At 44.3% G+C, this 21,030-nt stretch overlaps 1 protein-coding gene across 1 annotated transcript in view; it reads left to right on the top strand.

The window, feature by feature from the left end:
- Positions 1-21,030, top strand: part of iqub (IQ motif and ubiquitin domain containing) — a 122,715-nt gene that overhangs the window by 35,678 nt on the left and 66,007 nt on the right. Inside the window, exons 3-4 of the mRNA XM_070900586.1 lie at positions 2,617-2,730; positions 11,929-12,078. Coding sequence (XP_070756687.1) covers positions 2,617-2,730; positions 11,929-12,078 — 264 coding nt within the window. The remainder of the gene's footprint in view (positions 1-2,616; positions 2,731-11,928; positions 12,079-21,030) is intronic.

Here is a 21,030-nt window from a genome sequence, read left to right as displayed (position 1 = left end):
CAGGCCTTTCAGGCAGCCGTTCCCGACGGCAGTGGGGGGGAGGCAGTGAGAAGGCTGCAGGAAGCCTCAGAAGTTCAGGCAGCCGTTCCCGACGGGCCCGACCGACGGCAGGGGTGGGGAGGAGGCAGGGAGAAGGCTGCAGGAAGCCTCAGAAGTTGAGGCAGCCGTTCCTGACGGCAGGAGAGGAGGCAGGGAGAAGGCTGCAGGAAGCCTCAGAAGTTGAGGCAGCTGTTCCTGACGGCAGGGGGGGTGGGGGGAGGAGGCAGTGAGAAGGCTGCAGGAAGCCTCAGAAGTTGAGGCAGCCGTTCCCGACGGCAGCGGGGGGGGGGAGGCAGTGAGAAGGCTGCAGGAAGCCTCAGAAGTTCAGGCAGCCGTTCCCGACGGGCTCGACCGATGGCAGGGGGAGAAAGCTGCAAGAAGCCTCAGTGCTGATCATGGAAGGGCCATGTGGTTTTATTAAAAAATTTTAAATATTGAACAGCTAAAAAGAATTTGAATAGTCTCAAACAAGTGCATGTGTCCCGTTTATCACAGTCTATCTTTAATTACAGAATGCACTCCCTCACCCTCACACACAGAAATATCAAGAAAATTAAAATACAAGCCTTTGCAAGGGTTCAATAAACAAATTTTCACTTTTTCTGCAGCACTTTTTAAAATGGTCGAGTGCCAATGTTTCCTTCAGACTGCGCGTGCGCGAACGCTCCAACGCGCACGCGCAGGGTTGCCGGCACGAAAAAAACTCATTTAAATGGTACCCGCCCCCTCCTACTTACAAAATCGGCGCGAGTGGTAGGCTCCGCCCCCTGGGCGCCGCGCCAAGCAGACATCGAGTTGCAAAGCGCTCGAGAATAGCGCGTTTTTTTTCAGGCGTCGTTTTCGGCGTGGAGAAACTTGGGGCCATAATATCTAATTTCACAAGAGACTCTGCCATCAAGAAATAAAACATCACCAGAGTATTTGTCACTAGCAAGTAATCTATCAAAAGAGACTGTGTCATCAGAAAATAAAATATCCCACGAGTCTGTGTCATCAGCAAATAAAACATCATGCGAGTCTGTGTCACCAGCAAATACAACGTCAAAAGAGTCTACAGGTATTGTTAATTGCTGATAGAATAAAATTAGTGTTCATTGACTAATGAAGTCCTATCTTTCAAATTACTGGTGACATTTCAGTTGAAAGTTTGTGGGCTGGTCTGCCGATACTAAGTGCAGATATGTTGTGTTGCCATGGCATTTATTTTCATTAATATTTTCTCACAGTTTTGTAGTTTTTCCAACTGCATCCTTTTGGAGCCCACATGTTTTGCACCACACCCCATTTGACTGTGGATAGGTGTGTTATTTCCAGGTCTTTCTCCTTACTACATAGTAACTAACTGCAGTAGATGTGCAAGTGCACCTCAAAGCAGCTCACCTCATTTTTGCGGGTCTTGGGCCTCTCCTTCAATGCTTCTCTTCCCAACGTTTTGGCCAACACAAGAAGCTTGTGTGGAATTATGACCACAAACTATGTCATTGAGTAGAGAAGCCACTGTGCAATTGATTGTTGTTGTCATTCAATTATTGTTGTTTGAGATGAGGAGGGAGTAGACTTGAGGCTTGTTTTTAGAAGGCCTTTTAAGGTAGGTGGGAAAATAGCAAAGTTTTGTGTGAATTCTAGAGGGAAAGGGTATTATGACTGAAAGATGAGTGTCACTGTCCCTTGGTGGAGAAGAAACACCGAGAACAATGAGTAACCCTGAGCCAACAGAGAAGAGGATACGGCAGGAATATATAGCTGGAGAAGGTTAAGATCGAGAGGAGCAGAGCCATAGCGATTTAATGTAAGTGCAAAGATCCTGATTTTCTCATTAATTTGGTGGAGTAGAAAATTCTGAAATTGTTGAAGTACAGACAACCTTTGATGCTATGAGAGTGATGGGTGTATGGGATTTAGTACAGTAGAAGACAGAAGCTGAGGAGGTCTGGATTTGCTGAAATTTATGAAGACTGAAAATGTGAAGTCTAGCGAGGAAACAGTTAAAGAATCGATCTGAGTGTGAGGGTGTATGCCATTCCCCTGTATGATAGGTTCCTTTTAGTTTGATGTTGTTAGACAATCTGCCCTCTACCCCCCCCCGCCAAAGTGAATGGCATTCCAAGTAGGGTAAAGGGAGGGACAGAGTGGAGGGGAGGGGGATGGAGTTGGGAGGGATCAGTAAGGAGGGGAATAGGGGTAAACAACCTATCTCTCAAATGACAGGGCAGCAAGGTGTTTAGCTTCCTTTTTGCAGCTGGCAGGTAAAATATGCACACAAGTGGATCAAGACGACTCATTTGACCATACTTTGTGAGGAAAAGCTTGACCTCCATTCGCCCTCCCCCAATAATCCTGCTGAAATTGGCAAATAAGCATGAAGAGACTTGTGGCCAGACATGAATATCCTAAAACTCAATAGGAAAGTATGTAATCTTGTCAGTTCCTTTGACGATGCATGCAGCAATTCAGTATGCCAATCAACCATTCTGGTTTTATATGGTTAGATTATGTTTCAATTCAATGGCTTTCAACAGCTGAGCATTTAATCTATTTATATTACAATCTAATTTTTCTCAAATTCATTTGGTGTAGAAGATTCTGAAATTGTAGGCCAGGATGTTGGGAAAGGTCCAACTGATGAAGTCTCAACAGATGAAACAGTACCAGAGGCCATGTCACCAGCTCAACCTGATATTAGCAAACCAGGTAATGTTGACATTTTCACTGAATGTAACTTAGTGTTCATATCCAGAAAAGTACAATTTATTTCCAGGATTACTCATTATTTGTCAAATTACTAGACAATTTAGTAACAAAGATGTGCTAGTGTCTTTGTATTGAGTGCAATATATTTAAAAACCTTTAAAATCAAATCTCATTGCTAATTTAAAAAAAGTATTTTCTCGGATGCTTTTCATTCATTTAGCATCAAAAACCAGGAGAAAATCAGTGGAAAGAAATTAGAGCCACCCCCCCCCCCAAAAAAAAAATCCTCCACCCCTAAAAAGGATACATTTGGAGAGAATCAGTTTTTGTTTTGAACATCATTAAACCTCAAGAAAGAAAGCAAGAGACTAATGAGGCATAATTATGACAACCAACAATTATTTACACATTTCATGGACAACATTTTTATGTTCTCATTGACAGTTCTGAAAGTAATGTAATATGTTTCCATGATCACAAAATACTGTCAAACTATTTTAGCATTTAAATACATTCAAAATATTTATGGATAACTGCACTGCAAAATCATCATGGTATCATGAAGCCAAAATATTTTTAAAGTTTGACTGAAATGCGCAATAGTTAATGTAAAATCCAATTTTGCAGTTTGTGCAGCTGTATATTGTGATTATTGTATGCAATGTATTCATTTTGTTATTGAGGCTATTCAACATGCATCCTGACATTACAGATGCAAATGTTTTTACTGTTTCAGCACGAAAAAAAAAGTTGGCATTTACCAGTGAAGTTGGTAAAAACGGAATTTAAAGGCCCCGACATACTGCTGTGGAACTTTTTTTTCCCATTCATGTTTTCACACATTGTTCTTCAATTTTCCTTATTGCTTTCTTTTAGTGGACCAATCTCTCGGTGACTTATTTCCAGGCCTTTACCTATTCTGATTAATAGCTAGCTGCTAGAATATGGACAAGTGTGTGCCAAGGAATATTGCCTGCCACTTTTATTTCCTTGTTATGGGAATATATCTGGCAATATGAGGAGCATGTTTGGAATTGTAGGCACACATTTCCTATTATTCCATGGTACTGTGCTGCTCGATGAAGTAAGTCTGTTGCTGTCATTGAACTTTTAAGAAATGTTTTAGTCCCAGCAATATTGTATAGAACATAAAAACATAAGATATAGGAGCAGGATTAAGCCATTCGGCCCTTTGAGCCTTCTCCGCCATTCAATAAGATTATGACTGATCTTCTACTTCAACTCCACCTTCCCGAATATCCCCATATCCCTTGATTCCCTTAGTATCCAAAAATCTATCGCTCTCTGTCTTGAATATACTCAACGACTGAGCATCCACAGCACTCTGGGGTTGAGAATTCCAAAGATTCACCACCCTTTGAATGAAGAAATTTCTCCTCATCTCAGTCCTAAATGGCCGACACCTTATTCTGAGACTGTGACCCCTAGTTCTAGACTTTCCAGCCAGGGGAAACAACCTCTCAGCATCTACCCTGTCCATCCCCTCAGAATCGTGTATGTTTCAATGAGATCACCTCTCGTTCTTCTAAATGCCAGAGAGTATAGGCTCAATCGCTCTTCGTAGGACAACCCTCTCATCCCAGGAATCAATCTAGTGACATAGGTAGAAAGAGGGATGAGGTCCTGCAGGCAGAATTTAGGGAGCTAGGAGAAAAATTAAAGGGTAGGGCCTCAAAGGTAGCAATCTTCAGGTTACTACCGGTGCCACGTGCTAATGAGTACAAGAATAGAAGGATAGAGTGGATGAACACATGGCTGGAAAGTTGGTGCAGGAAGGAGGACTTTAAATTCCTGAGGCATTGGGACCGCTTCTGGGGGAAATGGGGACCTGTACAAACCGGACGGGTTGCACCTCAACAGCGCCGGGACTAATATCCTCGCGGGGAGTTTTACTAGTGCTTTTGGGGAGAGTTTAAACTAGCTTGGCAAGGGGATGGGAACCTGAGAACAAATTCAATAGGGAAGGAAGTAAAGCTGAAATTGGAAAGCAAGAATGTAGAAAGTGAATCTGTAAGACAGAGGAAACAAGAGTTAGTGAGTAGTAATCAAGGAGGTCTTCCTGTGCTAAATGGTATATACTTCAATGCAAGGAGTATAACGAATAAGACGGATGAGCTGAGAGCACAGGTAGACACTTGGGAGTATGACATTATAGCCATTACAGAGACATGCTGAAAGAGGGGCAGGTTTGGCAGCTCATTATTCCTGGTTACAGGATTTTTAGACAGGACAGAGAGGGGGGTAAAAGGGAGGGGGTGCGGTATTGATTAAAGATATTATTACAGCTCTGAGGAGGGATGATATGTTAGAGGGATCATCAAATGAGGCCATATGGGTCAAACTGAAAAATAAAAAAGGGGCGATCACACTGCTGGGCATGTATTATAGACCTCCAAACATATGTAGGCAAATTTCTGTGAAGTCCAAAAACCATAGGGTTGTAATAATAGGGGATTTCAACTATCCGAATATTAATTGGGACAACTATAGTGTGAAGGGTATGGAGAGTGCGGAATTCCTAAAAATGCATTCAAGAGAACTTTTTTAGTCAGTATGTAACAAGCCCAACATGGGAGGGGGCGGTTCTGAATTTAGTTTTGGTGAATGAAGCTGGGCAGGTGGAATGGGCATCAGTGGGAGAGCACTTGGGTGCTAGTGACCATAATTCAGTCAGATTCAAGGTAGTTATGGATAAGGACAAGGATAGACCAGGAATAAAAGTCCCAAATTGGGAAAAAGCTAACTTTGCTAATTTGAGAAGTGATTTGGCCACACTGGACTGGAAACAGCTACTTGAAGGTAAATTAGTGTCGGAACAACAGGAGGCATTCGAGGAGGAGATCTGGAGGGCTCAGGCCAAACATGTACCCTTAAAGAAAAAGGTTGGGAAGCAATTCTAGAGCCCCCTAGATGTCTAGGGACTTACAGGGGAGGATAAAGAAAAATAGGGAAGCTTATATCCTATACCGATGGCTAAATTCTGTAGAATCTCTGGAGGAATATAGAAAGTTCATAGGTGAAATTAAAAAGGATATTAGGAATGCTAAGAGAGAGCATGAAAAATTCTTGGCAAGTAAAATCAAGGAAAACCCAAATATGTTATATTAAGAGTAAGAGTATAACTAAAGAAAGGGTAGGGCCTATTGGAGACCACGTAGGTAATCTGTGTATGGAAGCGAAAGATGTGGATATGGTTCTTCATGAATACTTTGCGTCTGTTTTCACAAAGGAAAGGGGCAATGCCGATACTGCTATCGAGAAGGTGTGAAATTCTGGATGAAATAAACATAGTGAGAAAGGAGGTATTAAGAGGTTTAGCAGCTTTGAAATGCATCCCAGATGAAATGCATCCCAGGCTGTTGAGTGAAGCAAAAGAGGAAATAGCAGAGGCCTTGATCATCATTTTCCAGTCCTCTTTGGATTCAGGCATGGTGCCGGAGGACTGCTAATGTGGTACCCTTGTTTAAGAAGGGAGAAAGGGATAGGCTGAGTAATTTCAGGCCTGTCAGCCTAACCTCAGTGGTGGGAAAATTAATGGAAAAAATCCTGGAGGACAGAATAAACCTACATTTAGAAAGACAAGAATTAATCGGGGACAGTCAGCATGGATTTGTTGAGGGAAGATCATGTTTGACTAAATTGATTGAATTTTTCGAGGAGGTAACCAGGAGGGTCGATGAGGATAGTGTGTACAATGTAGTCTATATAGACTTTAGCAAAGCTTTTGATAAGATCCCACATGGCAGACTGGTCATGAAGGTAAAAGCCCATGGGATCCAGGGCAAAGTGGCAAATTGGATCCAAAATTGGCTTAGAGGTAGGAAGCAAAGGGTTGATGGATGTTTTTGTGATTGGAAGGATGTTTCCGGTGGGGTTCCGCAGGGCTCAGTACGGGCCCCTTGCTTTTTGTGGTATGCATCAATGATCTAGATTTGAATATAGGGAGTATGATTAAGAAGTTTGCACACGTCACTAAAAGTGGCTGTGTGGTTGATAATGAAGAGGATAGTCATGGACTGCAGGAGGATATCAGTCTATTGGTCAGGTGGGCAGATCAGTGGCAAATGGAATTTAATTCGGAGAAGTGTGAGGTAATGCATTTGGGGAGGGCTAATATGGAAAGGGTATATACATTAAACGGTCGGCCACTTAGAAGTGTAGATTAGCAAAGGAATTTTGGAGTGCTTGTCCACAGAACTCTTTTTGTCCACAGATCCCTGAAAGTAGCAGGCCAGGTGGATAAGGCGGTTAAGAAGGCATACTGAATGCTTGCCTTTATTGGCCGAGGCACAGAATACAAGAGCAGGGAGGTTATGCTTAAATTGTATAATACACTGGTTATGCCACAGCTGGAATATTGCATGCAGTTCTGGTCGCCGTATTATAGGAAGAATGTGATTGCACTGGAGAGGGTGCAGAGGAGATTTACGAGGATGCTGCCTGGAATGGAGAATCTTAGCTATGAGGACAGATTGGATAGGCTGGGTTTGTTCTCCTTGGAACAGAGGAGGCTGAGGGGAGACCTCATTGAGGTGTATAAAATTTTGAAGGGCCTGGATATAGTGGATAGCAAGGGCCTATTTCCCTTGGTGGAGGGGTCAATTACGAGGGGGCATAGGTTTAAGGTGGTTGGTGGAAGGTTTAGAGGGGATATCAGGGGAATCTTCTTCATGCAGAGGTTTGTGGGGGTCTGGAACTGACTGCCTGGAAAGGTGGTAGAGGCAGAAACCCTCACCACATTTAAAAGGTGCTTGAATAGGCACTTGAAGTGCTGTAATCTGCAGGGTTACCGACCTAGAGCTGGTAAGTGGGATTAGACTGGCGCAGATAAGTACTTTAGGGGATCTCATGCGACCAGAGTGACCTCCTGGACTAGTTTCGATCACCTGGATAGATTGGAGAGGAATTTTCCGAGATTTTTTTTCTCTCTTGGCCTGGGTTTTTATCTTTTTTTGCTTCTCCCAGGAGATCGGGTGGGGTGGAGTGTAAAGTGTTGTGATACATGGGGTATCGCAGTTGTGTGGGGCGGACTGGTTCAGCCGGATGCTCTTTTCCTGTCCGCGATTGTTCATTGTTCGTAGGTTTATATGTAACCTTCAGGGCTGCTGAGGGCCGTGTGGCTCTTTGTCGGCTGGCGCAGGCACGACGGGCTGAAATGGCCGCCATTTGCGCTGTAAATTTCTATGTTTCTATTTTACACTGCCTCTAAGGCAAGTATGTCCTTTCTCAGATAAGGAGTCCAAAACTGTGCACGCTACTCTAGGGGTGGTCTCCCCAAAACCCTGTACAATTGTAGTAAGACTACTTTATTGTTGTACTCCATCCCTGTGAATAATAGTGGTCCAATACCTCGTCACAGACATTTTTCTCTGTACTAACTCAATTACCATACATGGACATTCTTCGATCTGCTGATAGATTAATCTATGAAATCAGTAGAAAGCTGTCTGGTTTTCTTCTTCTTCAGTGTCCTTTACATAGGAATAGGAGTAGGCCATTTAGCTCCTTGAGCTTGTTCTGTCATTCAATGAGATCATGGCCCATCTGTGACCTAACTCCAAATACCTGCCTTTGCACCTTTTAGAAACAGAGGAGAAACATTTGTATAACAGGAAAGTGATGGTTTGTGCGAAGCCTCTGTCTTCACCTTCCACACTCCATCCATGTTCTCCAGCCCCAAGATATCCAGGATGGTCTCTTTTGAATAAACCTAAAAGTGCTCCCTTTTGTTATGTGCCACCTTATTGTGCAAGCCGAAAAGTAGTGTTGGAATAGCATATACAGTGGCATCCAAGTGCATCCTAACTAGTGCAAGAGCAAATGAACATGCATCATGCTGCCAGATATTGTTGGTAAGTTGTTTTGTGTGCTTACCTGTACAGGTACTAATGTGCCAGTAGTTCCAGTTTTAATTTGCAATTAGAAAGTATTCCCTGCTGAAGAATGAGCATGCACGTGAAACTATGAAAAGGTTGTTCAAGTGCTTTTTATGTGGCCTTCGTCAGGATGACTTGAGAGAAAACTCTTTGTGCCATGTATTCTTTGTACATCTACTTTGTATAAGTAAATTCTGGGTAGCCTTACTGTGACAGATTTTCTGAGACTCGACAAACTTCTTTCTCATCTGCATTCAGGCCCTCCTAATGTTGATGTCTGTGTTGACCCTTTGTTTCACTTCTTGCTGTCCTATGGGTAGGTGAGAGAGACAAAGTTGCCCTTCAATGGCAAACAGAGCAAATTTTATTTTGTTCACTTCCTGAAAAAGCAGCTCCACAACTGTGTTAATAAATGAGATTTGTTGTGAGTATCATGCTCTTTTTAAAAAAAAACAGAAATATTTCCTGACTTTTTGGTGTGTAATCATTTCGCTATTACGTTGCAGCTACAACCCTTTAAGAGTTACTGCTATACCAGATTATTTTCCACCCAACTGAACAAGCTCCCAGCAGGAGGCCCAATTCAGCCCAGGACCTTGTGTTGAATAGGTAATTTGGCCAATCCTTTAAGATTCGAGTCACTCAATCATTCTTAATTAATATGAATGCACTGCTTTCATAGCCCAAGTATCAAGACAAGAAAGTTTCCCCGAAAGACTGTACACCTGTCAAGATACAAATAAATAAACTACAATAAAAAGTTTATTGTACTCGAGTATTAAAAAAGGTATCTGAATTCTGAAAAACATTTTGATGGACTCTAACATTTGCAGCAGCTTCCAGCAAAATATATTTGCTGGCTTTGTGTTACTGATGCCTAACCTAATAGTTATTGGCCAGATGTGACTGGAGATTAAAATCAGTCACCAACATTAATTGTTGAAAAATACATAAATATTGTAAAATATAGATGAGCCCAAACAAAAAAAAGATCGAATTATTCAATTTTCCAAGTTATCTTTCAAATTACTGAATCTCACGAGTGAGAGTTGTTTATGTAATGAATACAATCTACTACATCAATGTCGTGAAACATTCTGGTGGTTTATTGTATAACATTTTAGTTTTCTTTTTATTTACTTCATGGCCTGACTTGGAAGACAATCCACTTTAATTTCTCTGTTCTGTGACCTTGCAAGAATTACCCAGATGACTCGCCATGCGAACATACCCTGGCCTTGGGTATCACCAAGCCCACACAATGGGCCCAAGTTTCCGATATCCACTAGAACGCCGCACCTCCGAGAGGCCTGCCTATTTTGTGGAATGAAAAGTGCGCCAAAAACTTACCTCGCAATTCTCTGAGTGCAGTAGGCCTGTTCAGCAGTCAGCGCAACGCAACACAGCAGCGGACGGCGGGGGGACGGGGGGGAGGTGGAGGGGGTGAGCAGAGCTACAGCCCTGGGCTAAAAAGAGTGCCGGCAGCTGCGCGCATGCGCAGTGGAATCTACGCACATGAGCAGTAGCTCCTGGCCCCCAGATTCTGTATGCGTGTGCTGTTGGCTGTGTGGGAGGGGCCCAAAGCACGCAACCCCTAGCCCTGGCCGAATAGGCTCCTGGAGCGGGCAGAGTGCCGATTTCCAGCCTGCAGCACCAGCCCCTAGCCCTGGACGGGCTCCCGGTGGCTCCCCGAACGGGTGGGTGAGGTAGGAACTTTTTATTTTTCATTTATTGATTTGTTGAATGATTTTTTTATTTTTTATTGATTTATTGATTTATTCATCATTTATTATTGATGATGGTTCTTTATTTTTAAAAGTGAAGTGTTTAATGCTTTGGAAAATTCCCTAACTTCCCTTCCCCCCCCCCCCCCCCCCCCCCATCTCTGGCTTACCTGTGCCTAATTCTTAAGTGTAGGCACTGTGGTGAAACAAAGAGATTCAGGTGTTTGTGTACACAACTCACTAAAAGCAAGTGCGCAGGTACAAAAAGTAATCAAAAGGACTAATGGAATGTTGGGCTTTATCTCAAGGAGGTTGGAGTTCAAAAGTAAGATAGTGATGGTTCAGTTGGACAATGCCTCAGCCAGGGCCCATTTTGACTAGTGCCTTTAGTTTTGGGCATCAAAGCTCAGGAAAGATATATTGGCATTGGAGTGGGTACAGCGCAGGTACACCAGAATGATACTGGGGTTTAATGTGTAACATTATGAGGACAGGCTACATAAATTTGCTTTGTATTCCCTTAAGTTCAGAATGTTAAGTTGTGAATATCAAGGTTTTTAAAATGATAAAGGGATTCATTAGGGTAAGTACAGAGAAACTATTTTGTCTGGTGGGGGAATTCAGAACAAGGGAACATAATCTTAAAATTGGAGCTAGGCTGTTTAGGAGTAAAATTGGAGCTAGGCTGTTTAGGAGTAAAATCAGAAAGCACTTTTTCCATACAAAGGGTCATGGAAATCTGGAACTTTCTCCCCAAAAGGTTGTGCCTGCTGAAAAAGAGATTTTTTTTGTTAAATAAGGCTGTCTAGGGATATGGAGCAAAAGCGGGTAAATAGAATTCTGGTACAGATCAGCCATGATCTAATTGAATGACAGGACAACTTTGAGGGGCTGAATGGCCTAATCCTGTTCCTATGTTTCTAAAATTTTTGAGCAGAAAATCAAAGTTACATATAATGCTAACTACTGAATGGATAGAATTTGATGCATATTTACCACTATAATATACCACTTTAACTAATTTTACTAGTTTTTAAAATTATTGGTAGAGTTTTATTAGTAAGTGTAGTCAACCGGTGTCCCCAACACCACAACACGTTTCTGTTGTGGAACTTCTTGATGGTTTGCTGAGTTAAGTTTCTCCTCATGGTTTAGTAATTCCACTTAAGCCATGCACCATTCTCCTGGGTGTTATCAGGTGTCTACCCCTATTGCCATGAAACGATCCCCCAAGTGGTGTACAAGAATAGCACAAGGTAATTCACTTGTTGATTTTTCCATCCTTCCCTGTAAAGAAGCACCGGATCTGAAATTGGCCACTACCAGCGTAGCCCAAGTGAAATCAAAAACTCAGTGGATGCAGAAATGTGGAGTAGAAAAGATTTGCACACCGTGTATTAACCCATTAATCCATGGTTGCACATCACATCGGTTTGCTATGGATATCCAGGTTCATAAAAATCTACTGTATTCAAACAACAATGTATCCCTTCAAAATGTATTTTTAATTAACTTTTTCATTTGACCTCTTTTCTCTTTTCTGTTGAACTCTCCTGAACCAATGAATGCAAACAAAGGCATGGCAGCAGACGGTCTTATAATTATAGAATGTAGCAAAGCTGCTGTGGGAGAAGGCACTATAGTTTTGGACTGTTCTAAACAGACTGTTTCTACAACAGAAAGCCCTATACCAATTGTCTCTGATACATCAAATGAGAAGCCAGAAGGTAATGCACAATTTTACTTGTTAGCAAAGTGTGTTTAAGTGTTCGATTTTACTATAGTTTAAATTATTAGCAGAGATTTGTAAGCAAGGATTGTGACCTTGTGTCTGCAGTGAGAACCATATATTCATTCACTACTGTGCAACTACTTCATGATTTTTTCCGCGTGTAAAATAGTGATTTTTGTTACCTTTTTTCAATTATTCCACCCCACTCTCCTCAGCATACAATATTTTGCCGGAAAATTGATTGGTTCAGGTGGGCTATAAAGATTTTATTGCACTTTTGTAAGAGCAGATTGTTTTCAGTGTCTTGGCTAACATTCCTCCCTCAACCTACACCAGCAAATAGAAGCAGATTAACTGATCCTTTATTTCATTGCTACTTGTGAGATCTTGCTGTATGCATAACAGCTGAAATGTTTGCCTACATCAGTAAATTACAGTGTAATTCATTGTATCTAAAGTGTTTTGAGATGTTTCTAAGAGGCGTGCAACAAGGCGTTTCTTTCTGTTCCCAAGCCTCTGCCAATGTTTTTGTGTAAGTGCCCAGGAAAGGATTCATGAGGGCTCTTTAGAGGCTTAGCCCCTGCAGCGGATAAATGTTTGGACATGCTCTGTCTAACTGTCTCTTCCCCCTTTGCTCAAAATATACTGAGCCTAGAGTGGTAATGTGTGGATATTGACGCTTTGGAGAAAATGTAGAGGCGAATGACCAGAAGCCTTAGGGCTCGCTCAAATGTGAATCGCCTTCAAGGGTTAGTCTTATTTACTTTGTAGAAACACAGGCTTAGAACAGTTATGATTGAAGTTTTTAAAATGTTGAAGGGATTGGACTTGGTCTAGTTTTGTTATTTGAGATGAATTGGGATGGTAGGACTTGAAGGCGTAGACTGTTGTCTGGATGGGTCAGGCTTGATGATTCCTGATGGTCATTACTGTCCCTTTTTGTATATTTATTTATCTGTGAACCCATTTGTTACATGAACACACTACACCCCTGGATTGCCTTGGTTTGCTGTATTTGTCCATGTTACTCAAATGAGTTAGACCAGCAACTATGGGCTTTGCCTTTCTTTTGTTAGTTCTTATTAAAAATATATTATTTTCTCATCTACTTTACCCTGTATAGTGTCCAGTGACTAGACCTTCTCTAACTTGTGAAGAATTGAGAGAGCTACTCGAAGCACAGATGCTTTCCATCAAGGCAGTGCATATTAAAGTAGAACTTCACAGTGCTGTGGCATACCCAGCTCTCAATTTTTCAAAAATGAATGCTGGTCCTGCTTTATTCAAACTGTTTGGATGTGCTCAATTTTGAAGGACTGACCACAGCGTGTTTCTGTTGTGGAACTTCTTGATGGTTTGTTGATTCATGTTTCTCTTCATGATTTAGTCATTCCACTTAAGCCTGGCAGGGGGTTGGGAACCTGAGAGTAGATTTAGAAAGGGAGAGAAGCAAAGCTGGAATTGGAAAGCAGAAAATTGGAAAGTGAATTTGGAAGACAGAGGAAATAAAGGCTAAATGGTATATACTTCAATACAAGGAATCTAGGGAATAAAGTGTTATGTCTGTAATGCACTTATGAATGACTTCACGAGGCAATGTGTTGTACTCAAACTGTAGTGACCTTGGTCCTTTATTGGTAACTCCAGAGTGAGGCACAAGCATGGTGGGCAGCCTTTTATACTGGGCCCTGCACACCTATGCAGGTGACCCTCAGGTCTTCCACTGCAATGCCCTCTAGTGGACAGTCTTTGCCACAGGGGCAGGAAACTCCAGTCTTCACCAGTTGCACCCTCTAGTGGTGCCAGCATAGTATATACACAGTGTAAACTTTATTGATAGTACATCAGGTAACAAGTCTCCATCTTGTGCAACTATACAGTGACTACACAGAGAGTATATCTATAGTCTCATTATATAACATCAGGCAGATGAGCTGAGAGCATAGATAGATACCTGGGAGTATGATATTATAGCTATTACTGAGACATGGCTGAAAGAAGGGTAGGTATGGCAGCTCAACTTCCCTGGTTACAGGGTTTTCAGATGGGACAGAGAGGGGGATAAAAAGGGAGTGGAGGGGGGGTGGATGGGGGTTGCAGTATTGATTAATAAAACAATTACAGCTGTGAGGAGGCACGATATGTTAGAAGGATCATCAAATGAGTCCATATGGGTTGAATTGAAGAACAAAAAAGAGGCGATCACAATGCTGGGAGTGTACTATAGAATCCCCACTGTCAGAGGGAGATGGAAGAGCAAATATGTCAACAAATTTCTGAGAAGTGCAAAAACTATAGGGCAGTAAGAGCAGGGGATTTCTACTAATCTAATATTAACTGGGATAGAATTAGTGTGAAAGGTATAGAGGGTGCAGAATTCCTAAAATGCATTGCAAGAGAACTTTTTTAGCCATTATGTAGCAAGTCCAACAAGGAAGGGGGCGGTTCTGGACTTAATTTTGGGAGTGAAGCTGGGCAGGTGGAAGGGGTATCAGTGGACGAGCATTTTGGTGCTAGTGATCACAATTCAGTTAGATTTAAGGTAGTTAGGGAAAAGGGAAAGATAGACCAAGAATAAAAATTTTCAATTGGGGGAGAGACAATTTTACTAAGCTGAGATGTGATTTAGCCAAAGTGGACTGGAAACAGCTACTAGAAGGTAAACTGGCGTCAGATCAGTGGGAGGCATTCAAGGAGGCGATCCTGAGAGTTCAGGGCAAGTATATTCCCATAAAGTAATCTAGAGCCCCCTTGACGTCAAGGGGCATACAGGGTAGGATAAATTAAAAAAGGGAGGCTTATGACAAATAACAAGGGCTCAATACTGCAGAAACCCCAGAGGAGTATAGAATGTGAAGGGGTGAAATTAAAAAGGATATTAGAAAAGCAAAGAGAGAGCACGAAAACATTTTGGCAAGTAAAATCAAGGAAAACCCAAAGATGTTTTATAAATATATTTGGCTCAATTTTCCCCGAGCCCGTTTTCTAGCATACTTACGCAAGTTGCGCTGCTTCATTACGGCAGGAGATGCTCCAGAAAAAAATCTTCCTACTTTCGCCGCTGTTTGGCCTCTTCCCTGCAGCCACACAACGTGGCCAGTCGCCTCGGGCGGTGGAGCCTGCGTTCTGCACTGGAAAATGTGCCAGAACACCTGCACATGCGCGGTGAAGAAAAGTGATGGCCGCGTATGCACAGTAGCACTCCAAGTTGGCAATCGGCCATTTTTAAAGAGCTACATGTGTCTGCATGCTAGAAGAAGTGCTGTGTTTGGAAAAGTCACTGCTACATGCCAGAAGGAGTGGTGTGTTTTGAAAAATCACTGCTGCATGCAAAATCAGTACTGTGTGTCTAAGAGCATTGAAAAAGTGCTGTGAGTGGCTCAGAGCAGCTGCAGCAATGCAGCAACGTGGACCAAGGACAAAGAATTTCTTGCTGGAAGAAGTGGAGACACTAGTTACTGCCATTGAGAACACATGGCAGGAGCTGGATACCAGCAGAGGTCACACAAAAGTGCCACCAAAAGAAATGAAGAAACGCTGGAACCAAGCTGCAGAAGATTTCTACGCAGTGGTGAACACCAAGAGATCTGGTAGCCAGTGTAAAAAGAAATGGCAGGACCTTGGTCAAGTAGTTAGTGTAAGTAATATTTTCATTTATTAAATGCAATTGCAATTGTAACTGTGACCAGCTGTATATGTCCCACCCAACAGAAAGACACCCTCTCGAAAAAGTTGCATTTTCATCTTTGCAGAAGAAATTGGCCCACAACAAAAGGGAAAGAACTCGAACAGGAGGAGGCCTGGCAAATGTGCACGCACTTGACACCCTTGGAAAAGAGGTTCGCTGCTTTGATTAGTCCTGCCTGGAGAAAAACAATCAGTACTGCACAAGCTGGGCCCACACTCAAGGGAGAGGGTAAGTCCTGAAAATTCATCGTGGCCCTTCAAATCAACCTGCTGCTGGCCTGCTACATGTGAGCCTACTCATGCCACCCATCCTGCCCCCTCCTCTGCTACCAACCATTTGATTGTTCTGTTATATTTTGCAGAACTTGAGGCCAATCCTGAAGATGCAGAAGATTCAGACACGGACGAGCCTGAAGAGAACATCTTACAATCCAACCCTCCAGACCAAGGACATGGGGGGTGGTGGGGGGGGGAGGGTGGTGGGGGGGGAGTGACCTGAGCTGGATGAAGCTGCCACTTTTGTACTGAATATGGAGCAGGTGCCGCTCATGGAGGTGGCAGCCCCTTCCGTGACTAGTGGTTTGAGTGCTGGTGGGACATTCCATGGTTTCGCACCTTCCGAGGTCGCGGGTCCCAGTAGTGGGGTGCAGCAAGTCACACCGAGGGGCCCCATCGTCCGAGGTTGCGGGTCCCACTGGGATCCAGCGAGGCACACCCAGGGCCCCACTGTCCGAGGCTGCGGGTCCCACTGGGATGCAGCAAGGTAGACCCAGGATGCAACAGATGTGGTTCAGATCACGTAATTGAGTGTGGAGAGCATTGACCTTACCCTGGACACCATCAGTGGGGTGAGTGATGAGGGAGCGGGACTGTCGGGAGTGACTAACAGCAATGACACGGGAAATGGGAACGATGTCTGGGACCATCACTGAGGGAATAGTGTCCATGATGGAGGGAATGTCCGAGGTAGTGCAAACCACGTCAAAGGCCATGAAGGAGGGAGTGTCAGAGAAAGTACAAAGCACAGCACTGGCCGTGAGGCAGGGAATGTCAGGTAGTGCAAAGCACGGTAGTTGCCATGAGGGAGGGAATGTCAAGGGTAGTAAAGCCCATCAGGGAGGGAATGTTTCAGTCCATTGAGACACTGTCAGGGTGCATGAGGGACGGCATGTGTGAGTTAGCTGCTGCAATAAGGGAACATGCCCAGATCATGCACCCATTGACAGAATCAACTGCCACTCCCACTGCAATCCCCACACCAGCCTCTGAAGAGCCTCAAGCCGGGTTCTCCACATTACCACCTGACCCGCCCCCCCCCCCGCCATGAAAAAGTGCGCATTACCAGAGATGTTAGAAGGAATAAGCTTGTTACCAAGCTCAAAATCACTGTGCCACCGCCTGCGGACAGGGGTGGTGGAGAGTCCAAGACCTAGTGCAATGGACGGTGTTAGACTAAGGGGGGTGAGAGATGGGTGCAGCCTTTCTTTGCTGCAGTTGTTGTTGATGTTGTTACTGTCATGTATTCAACTATCATTGTAACCCATGTATAAGCTGACCAAAGTTGTACACCTTGAGAACATTGACCACAAGGGGCGAACTTGTGGGAGACACTCCTAACCTGGACTTTCAGGTATAAAAGGGGAAGCTCCACCCACCTTCATCACTTGAGGTCTTGGTAATAAAGGTAACTGGTCACAGAGTGGCCTTCTCTCATGTATGGGCCTCGTGTGCATTTATACTGTAGAGTAAGGACATATCATTGGCGACGAGAAACTGGGATTTAAACCACGCGAGCATCGCCACTAGCAGCACAGAAGAGAGATACTGTGTTGGTGATGATTGGGACGACTTTATTGAGAGACTACAGCAAAGTTTTGTCACTAAGGAATGGCTGGGACAGGATTCGGCCGACAAACGCAGGGCTCATCTCCTGACTGTTTGTGGATCCAGGACGTACTCCCTGATGAAGGACCTACTAGCGCCAGAGAAGCCGGCGGACAAGACGTTTGAAGAGCTCAGTAAGTTAGAAAAACATAGAAAATAGGTGCAGGAGTAGGCCATTCGGTCCTTCGAGCCTGCACCGCCATTCAATAAGTTCATGGCTGAACATGCAACTTCAGTACCCCATTCCTGCTTTCTCGCCATACCCCTTGATCCCCCTAGTAGTAAGGACTACATCTAACTCCTTTTTGAATATATTTAGTGAATTGGCCTCAACAACTTTCTATGGTAGAGATTTCCACAGGTTCACCACACTCTGGGTGAAGAAGTTTCTCCTCATCTCAGTCCTAAATGGCTTACCCCTTATCCTTAGACTGTGACCCCTGGTTCTGGACTTCCCCAACATTGGGAACATTCTTCCTGCATCTAACTTGTCTAAACCCGTCAGAATTTTAAACGTTTCTATGAGATCCCCTTCTTCTGAAGTCCAGTGAATACAAGCCCAGTTGATCCAGTCTTTCTTGATATGTCAGTCCCGCCATCCCGGGAATCAGTCTGGTGAACCTTCGCTGCACTCCCTCAATAGCAAGAATGTCCTTCCTCAAGTTAGGAGACCAAAATTGTACACAATACTCCAGGTGTGGCCTCACCAAGGCCCTGTACAACTGTAGCAACACCTCCCTGCCCCTGTTCTCAAATCCCCTTGCTATGAAGGCCAACATGCCATTTGCTTTCTTAACCGCCTGCTGTACCTGCATGCCAACCTTCAATGACTGATGTACCATGACACCCAGGTCTCGTTGCACCTTCCCTTTTCCTAATCTGTCACCATTCAGATAATAGTCTGTCTCTCTGTTTTTACCACCAAAGTGGATAACCTCACATTTATCCACATTATACTTCATCTGCCATGCATTTGCCCACTCACCTAACCTATCCAAGTCACTCTGCAGCCTCATAGCATCCTCCTCGCAGTTCACACTGCCACCCAACTTAGTGTCATCCACATATTTGGAGACATTACATTTAATCCCCTCGTCTAAATCATTAATGCACAGTGTAAACAGCTGGTGCCCCAGCACAGAACCTTGCGGTACCCCACTAGTCACTGCCTGCCATTCTGAAAAGCACCCATTTACTCCTACTCTTTGCTTCCTGTCTGACAACCAGTTCTCAATCCATGTCAGCACACTACCCCCAATCCCATGTGCTTTAACTTTGCACATAAATCTCTTGTGTGGGATCTTGTCGAAAGTCTTCTGAAAGTCCAAATATACCACATCAACTGGTTCTCCCTTGTCCACTCTACTGGAAACATCCTCAAAAAATTCCAGAAATTTTGTCAAGCATGATTTCCCTTTCACAAATCCTTTTACATAGATCCTGAGACCCATGCTCTATCCCTTTGGTTACACAGATCCTGAGACCCGGGCTCCATCCCTCTGGTTACACAGATCCTGACACACGTGCTCTATCCCTCTGGTTACACAGATCCTGAGACCCGTGCTCTATCCCTCTGGTTACACAGATCCCGAGACCCAGGCTCCATCCCTCTGGTTACACAGATCCTGACACACGTGCTCTATCCCTCTGGTTACACAGATCCTGAGACGCGTGCTCTATCCCTCTGGTTACACAGATCCTGAGACCCGTGCTCTATCCCTCTAGTTACACAGATCCTGACACACGTGCTCTATCCCTCTGGTTACACAGATCCTGAGACCCGTGCTCTATCCCTCTGGTTACACAGATCCTGAGACCCGTGCTCTATCCCTCTGGTTGCACCGATTCTGAGACATGTGCTCTATCCCTCTGGTTATACAGATCCTGAGACCCGGGCTCTATCCCTCTGGTTACACAGATCCTGAGATCTGTGCTCCATCCCTCTGGTTACACCGATCCTGAGACCCGTGCTCTATCCCTCTGGTTACACAGATCCTGAGACATGTGCTCTATCCGTCTGGTTACACACATCCTGAGACCCGTGCTCTATCCCTCTGGTTGCACAGATCCTGAGACCTGTGCTCTGTCCCTCTGGTTACACCGATCCTGAGACCCGGGCTCTGTCCCTCTGGTTACACCGATCCTGAGACCCGTGCTCTATCCCTCTGGTTACACAGATCCTGAGACGCGTGCTCTATCCCTCTGGTTACACCGATCCTGAGACCCGTGCTCTATCCCTTTGGTTACACAGATCCTGAGGCCCGGGCTCTATCCCTCTGGTTGCACAGATCCTGAGATGCGTGCTCTATCCCTCTGGTTACACCGATCCTGAGACCCGTACTCTATCCCTCTGGTTACACAGATCCTGAGGCCCGGGCTCTATCCCTCTGGTTGCACAGATCCTGAAACTCGTGCCCTATCCCTCTGGTTACACAGATCCTGAGACCCGGGCTCTATCCCTCTGATTACACAGATCCTCAGACCCATGCCCTATCCCTCTGGTTACACAGACCCCTTTACTGCTCTGGCTCACAATGCTGATGGCTTCAAACACTTACCCAGAGGGACCCACAAGAAAGCAAAATATGAAAATGGAAAGGCTCCTGGGGATTAACGACCGACAATATGATAATTTAATCCGGGGTCGAGGAGTGTATTTAGTGGCTTCTCATCTGAATTTATAAATCAGGAAAGGAATATAGGAGATTTACTATAATTTATTAAGTTGATCGGGGAACACCTTAAACCGGCGAGCAGCATGCACATGGCGAGACACCGGTTTTACATGCACCGGCGATGAGAAGGGCAAAGCGTTCCAGACTTCATGGCAGATCTCCGGCGACTGGTGAGCCTATGTAAGTTCCCAGATGCATGCAGAGCGGAGATGCTGCGAGACTTTTTTATTGAGGGCATCGGGCATGCTGGGGTTTTCAGGAAACTGATTGAGACCAAATACTTGACCTTGGAAGCGGCGGCTCTGATAGTTCAGACATATATCTCAGGGGAGGAAGAGACCAGAATAATGTATGACAAAAATCTTGGCTCAAATGCGGCAAAAATTGTTAACGCGGCACACAGTTCTCTAGGCAGACAAGGGTAATCGGACATGCCCCAGCATGTAGTCGAACCCAAAGGGAGAATTCAACAGAGACAATGGCTAGCTGAACGGTGATTCATGCCATCGCAATGGACAATGCGGCCAGTAATGGGACCATCAATACCTGTTAATGGTGCTCTTAAGGACAGTTACAGAGACAGTCAGAGACGATCGACTGGTAATGGACCTTTTGTTTCCAACAACGGGGCCTCCAGCTCATGCTGGAGGTGTGGAGGCAAACACACAGCCAGAGCTTGCAGGTATCAGCAATATACCTGC

This window comes from Pristiophorus japonicus, chromosome 15, assembly GCF_044704955.1.
Source record: "Pristiophorus japonicus isolate sPriJap1 chromosome 15, sPriJap1.hap1, whole genome shotgun sequence".
Taxonomy (NCBI): domain Eukaryota; kingdom Metazoa; phylum Chordata; class Chondrichthyes; family Pristiophoridae; genus Pristiophorus; species Pristiophorus japonicus.
This window is presented reverse-complemented; position numbering and strand designations above follow the sequence as displayed.